The sequence below is a fragment of the Nothoprocta perdicaria genome, unplaced genomic scaffold (genome assembly GCF_003342845.1).
Source record: "Nothoprocta perdicaria isolate Ctin4 unplaced genomic scaffold, notPer1 scaffold_9, whole genome shotgun sequence".
NCBI classification, from domain to species: Eukaryota; Metazoa; Chordata; class Aves; order Tinamiformes; family Tinamidae; genus Nothoprocta; species Nothoprocta perdicaria.
Genome location: NW_020456198.1, coordinates 3,443,340 through 3,449,339, shown reverse-complemented (window position 1 = coordinate 3,449,339; position 6,000 = coordinate 3,443,340). Strand labels below are relative to the sequence as shown.

The following is a 6,000-nucleotide window of genomic DNA, read 5'->3' as shown; positions in this document are numbered from 1 at the left end:
CCCTCTTTTTTTTTTTTTTTTTTTTTTTTTTTTTCTCCTCTTTCTGGTGGGTAAACCTGCTCATCTGTCTCAGCAAACCTCGGGCTTTGCTTGCAAGCGAGCTCTCTCCCCGCGCTGCATCCCTTGCATCCCTCCCATCCACACACTGCGAGGTACCGCGGAACCCTGGACCCTCCGAGCTCATTCCACGCTCCTCCAAGCCAGACACACACACACAGAGTATTGGAAAAGTGCTCACCGACTTGGGGCTCTTCTTCGGGACCGGCAGTCCTGCAAAACGGCAAGAAGGGAAAAAGAAGCATTAGCGTCTACACGTCAGCGTGTCTTAAAAATAAACAAAGAAAACAAAAACAAACAAAAAAAAATAGAGGAGGAAATCGATCCCTAGGTGCATCATCCGAACACAGCCATCTGCAGAGTTATGCCAGGTTTCGCTCGCGCGGCAGAGTTACCCGTCTGCTCATGTCGAATCAGCAGCGAGAGCGTGCGCCGGCAGGGGAGGAGAGGGAGAGGGGGGCTTGGGGGGGACGTTTTCCCCTGGATTAGGGGCGACTTAGCCGGCAATTAAGGGCAGGATATTTCCTCCTGACGCGGGCGGCTTGTCAGCCTCCCCGGACCAATGGGAGCAGCGTTTGGGGGAACAGGTTGGGTTTTTAAAAAGGAGTATTTGGTGAGAAAAGGGTTTTTAAAAGAGAAAAAAAGAAAGAAAAAGAAAAAAAGGCAGTTTGTCTCTGCCTCTGGGAGGCTCGGGAAGGGAAAAGAAAGCAGAGCCACACAGGGGGCAAATGCAACCCCGCCAGTGTGAATCCTGCCGAGAAAAAAGCACCTTTCCCTCCTGCAAGTGCCAGCGCCTTGGTGCAAATGCAAGGAGCTGAAGCTCGCAGCTGCGAGCTTGCATTGCAGGAGGACGTGGCTTGAAAGTGGAGCCCTGCTGATGCCCTGGCCCTTGGGGGTGCCAGAGCAGCGCAGAAAAGGGCAATTTTTATTCCATCTCCGGGGGATGCAAGGGAAGGAGCAAGCGCGAGTGTAGGGGATGGTTTCTCAAGGGCAGTTTTGCAGCATGGAGCAGCTTCCACACCATGAGGAGAGGGGAACCCCATGGAGGGAAATCCCATATTTGCACCGCTGGGAAACCAGTATCAACTCCCCGGCAGAGGTTTCCCCTCCACATTAAGCACCCAGTAATTCAGACTTTCAAAACCTGCTTTTGCAATTAGGATGCTGATTTATGGGGCATTTATGCCACGCAACGTTTTTCTACTTTATGCATTTTCTTTATTATGCTCAAAGTCATGCCCCTGTCTCAGATTTACCCAGGGACTATGAGAAGCTGCTTTGCAAATCCTGCAAGGAAGAAGTGTGTTTTAAGGTGGTGCTCCCTTTGAACGTGCAAGAACCACAGGTAAAAATAATAAAAAGCACCCAAATTGCTGCCTGCTCCATGGACCCAGCTGGAAATCCCTAATATGGGGATAACAAAACACCAAACCCGCCTGGACTCCAGTGTTTCTGCTGCTGGCCTTGGCATTTGTGCAGCACCCCCACCGAGTGCAGCACTAATAACATTCATGGCAAGTCGCCTTTCTAACAGGCCCCATTTATCATAAATGCAAACGTGCAGCGAGCCAGTCCCTGGCGCGCGCTCCTTCCACATGCATGCGCACACATGCTCGCTCTTCCCTTCCAAGGGATGCTCTTTCCTATTAAATCAATAGGTAGCGTGGAGACGCACGCAGGCATGCACACACCCTCAGTGGAAAGCACGACGGGAGCCAGGAGAGGCTTTGTAGCAATCTGAGCCTTCCCTACAAAAGATAACGCTGAGATGCAGCTGGCTTCTTAGTCCGGAGAATACTGGAATTTAGTTCACAGCATCGGCAAGCATTAAATGTTAAAACATATTAAGTATGAGCTACTGAACAAAGCTCTCCGTCAATGTTTGTCATTAATTTCAGCTGCTCCAACCCAAAAGAAATGGAAAAAGGCTGGAAAATAATGGAAAATACACCCAAGGCCACTACTCATGTGGTCCCTCACGGACCACTGCATCTCATGGTGTTGTTGGTCCGTGCTAGAGTTTGCTGGAGAACTAGCTGTAATTGCCTTTTTTAAACCAAAATCAGTGACATGTTCACAAAAGTTGAGAGGCTTTCATGGGACAAACCTACAGCCAGGGGAATAACTGCCTGAAATGTGAGAATGCCACTGCTCCAGCTTTTATTTTCACTCTTTCCAGTGTATTTCCTTTGTGATTTAATCCATACAGACATCTTGCTGCAGCACTTAAAATGCATCTTCCAATTTTTTTTTGTTTTGCTTTTTGGTTTTTTTTTTTTTTGCAGGTGCAAATTCCCGCTTGCAGCAGCCACACTACCAAATGGGCTCTTGCCATCACAGAGTTAACAGTGTGTTTCAAAACAAACCCGCGCATCTGCCATGCAATGTCAATATGACCTAAAACCCCTTGAATGGGCTCATTGTAGCTACTTGCAAAATGTGACTGGCATTAAATTAATTAGAAAACACAAATTACTCCCCCTCTAAACAACAATGCGATAAAGCAACTGCCTAATGAAAAATGCCAGCGATCAGTGAGCAATCCGTAAGCACAAAACCGGGGACTGTAATCAAACCACATCCACCGACTCGTCAGAGAGGCAAGAAAGGCTTCATACAAGGTTAGTCAGAAATGAATCGGATGCAGGGATCTAAATTAAACTAATTATCACGGAGATTATTACATTTGTCTTAACAACAACCTCTTTTTTTTCCCCCTCAGTACTCCCCAAAGCTCTATGTACAGCTGGCTGCGTCCATCTGCTCAACTATGTTTTGTAACATAGGGGGGAAAAATGCAAATCGTTAAGCAAGTTTTGCACCATGACTTTAGTACTCATAATGCCTTTGCCCATCAGGAACAATATTTCTCTTGTGTGGCACTGCATTATGGCCATGAATTAAGGCCACAATTCAGTTCATTGCATATTCCTGGACACGTTTTAATTTTGCAGCCTGTTGTAGTGAGCCTTCTGGTGCTAGGGAGCTGCTACTGCTCTGATACTACCTGTGATGGGACCATGGAAGAAGGTGGGGTCAAAAGATTGAAATTAACCCAAGAGCTGCTCTTTCTACCATGTATTTTATAGGATTATTTTCCCAAATCTGCTGTCTTTTGCAACCAAGTCAACTGGAAAAACTGCAACATGTAATAAATTGCATTTCACGAAGCACATCCAGAATGCAACGAGCAACTACAAATCCATCCTTCAGCCTGGCTAGGGTCTGGAGAGCCCACAGAAAGCCACATTTGCTCCAGAATTCCTTAAACAGATACCAGAGATATCAAGTCCAACTCCATAGAGACATGTTAGTGGCAGAGAGTTAGTGGCAAAATGGTCCGAGGTTGGCTCTCAGGGAAGACCTCTCCCTAGGTTGCTGGAGTCCAGCTGACCCATCAGAACAGCTCAGTTTGACATGAAGTGCAGCTAGCACGGACACTTGTACCTCCACCACAAATCAAGTGCATTTCACAGGTATTCCAGGGGAAGTTGGAGCAATTTGGTATGTGTCTGCCCAATCCAGCCACACAGAAAAGGCGCCTGAAGAGCCAGCCAGGACCTAGAGGCACAATCTTGTTCATTGCTTGCAATGTCTGTGGCTCCTGCTCAACACTTTTCAATCTGTGAGTGTCTTTGCACCTGAAGAGACAGAACAACTGTCCCTAGATCTTCACTTCCCACAACTGCCTCATTTCCAAGCAGGACAGCCTGTGCACTGCCTGGATCCAGCAGTCAGGTAGTCCTAGGGCAGCACTGGTGAAGGGGCCACCCGTGCGGTTTTGACAGTGCGTGGTCTGCAGTGCAGAAGGCACAAGAGCTGGAAATTAGCAGGAAATGCATAAAAATGCAAGAAGAGAAACATCGTAGGTTGTGTCAAAGAGTTAGTACCTACAGAGAGAATGTCCCTGCATGGCAAAAACAAACAAAACCCAGAAAAAACTCCCCAGCTTTCTAAATAGCACTGCTTACACTGCCCTGAATACAACTTTAAGGGTATTGTCGAAGAGCTTGGACTCTTGGAAAGCAAGGGGTAAAGCACTGCAGTCTGGGGGTACATAACCACTTACCGAGCCTGGCACATTGATCACCTTCTCCGTGCGCAAAACGAGGAACTCTAAATAATTAACGCTAATGGCCCTCAGTGCCGCCAGGGGCAGGGAGGGGAGATGGATGGTGACAAAGCAATCTCCTTGATTCCGTATAACCCATTGCCAAAGAATTTTTAATAAAGGGCGAGCATGATTTAAAAGAAATAAAAAAAAAATCAAGTTTATCTGTTCCAGGCTGCAGAAAGAACAAGAAAACATAGCGGAATAATTGGCAGCAAGAGACACGCGCCTGCACACAGCCATAAGGAGCCCCATCAAGAAGAAAACCCCTACGTTGCAACTGCCTAACTTTTCTGCTTGTCACTGCGATCTGCAAAACAACCGTGTTACTGCACTGGCATAAAAATAAGCTAAGCAACACTAGCGTTAAGACATAATAATAATGATCTACATGGAAGGGATTTAGTGAGCCTTAGATCAAGTTCGGTGCCTACCAAAGGAGGTGACAAACACTAAGTTTCTAAAATGTGCAAGCTAAGAAAGTGCTGTTTTCAAGGGACCATCTTGGGCATTATTAACGCACTGGCCCTGGCAAAAACCATAACGAGGCATGGTATATTATCGTCATTAATGAGAATTTTGTTTCTAGTTGCTCTAAAGATGTTAAATTGTATTAACCTCAATTACTTACCCTTGGTCAAGACAGTAAACAACTTCTTTTAACTGAAATCTAGGTCATATTTTCAGTGTCTCAAATCAGAATAGCAATAAAGAAGATATAGGCCAACAAAATACCATTTAATTACTATAAAAATATAAATTTAACAACGGGGTAAGACATACACAGTTATGCCAAGACAGTAAGATAATAAAGAGATTGAAAATTAATGCTACCATTACCAATCCAGCCTATACTTGGAAGCATGTCAGCAGTTGTTATAATTTTATTTATGAAGCTCATTAAATTAAGGTTTTTTTCTCCTAAAGCTCATATGCTTAGATGAAAATCTCTGCTAATATTTAAACAAATAAAGAGAAACACATTAAATTTCCTAAATCTCCGTTTCAGCTGCAGGGGTGCGTGCATGCACATGGGCCAAGTCAAGGCAGAAAATCTTCCCTAGAGGCCAGTGGGACCGCACGTGGTTTCACAAAACACAATTTTATTTGCTTGAAAACACATTTCTCTCTTAAAATAAATCACTACCTCAACATGATTCATGCACATAAGTGTCTATCCCAGACACTAACCTGTTAGGGCGGAGATGGGGAAAACTGTGTTTCTCTCTCCTTCATAGATCTCCATTTGTGGGGTCTGGACCCACCTGGGATGCTCAGCCTGGGATGTTCGGCCACTTGCAGCATCTCTTGCTGTCTCAGCCTCTGCTCCCACATGTGCCCCCTGCACCAGCACTACAAACTGTTCAAGTTCAACCCTTGGTGTGTTTGTTGGTGGCTTTTCTGGCACTAAAGGCATTGCTTTGAGATGGCCTTAAAGCCGCTACAGTTAGAAATAGTATTATAGTTATAATTAGAGTATTATAAGGAGAGCTACATCTGGTTGGGGAAAGCTAACAGCAAAAGCAAAGAAACAAAAAGTTTCAATACAAAATGGAGGAAAAACCAAGCAAAAAGTAATAAACTTGGGGAAAAAAAGATTTAGAAATATGCAGATTTATATGAGAAAGCATCATCCAATTCAGAGCAAATCCATCAATTCGCAAACTACAAACCCATGTTTCTCCCTCAATTTTGCGCACCTGCTATTGTTTCCAAGGACCCGCCAAGTGTATTTAATTACAGCAATAAAGGAAGACCTTTCTCAGTCTCCCATTCCTCACTGGTTCCATTATGACTGGTTATTATCATGCATGGCCGAAACATGGCTGAGA

At 45.0% G+C, this 6,000-nt stretch overlaps 1 protein-coding gene across 1 annotated transcript in view; it reads right to left on the bottom strand.

Moving 5' to 3' along the window:
- MAGI1 (membrane associated guanylate kinase, WW and PDZ domain containing 1) overlaps window positions 1-6,000 on the bottom strand; it is a 264,046-nt gene that overhangs the window by 32,892 nt on the left and 225,154 nt on the right. Inside the window, exon 14 of the mRNA XM_026052605.1 lies at window positions 239-270. Within this exon, the coding sequence (XP_025908390.1) occupies window positions 239-270 (32 nt within the window). The remainder of the gene's footprint in view (window positions 1-238; window positions 271-6,000) is intronic.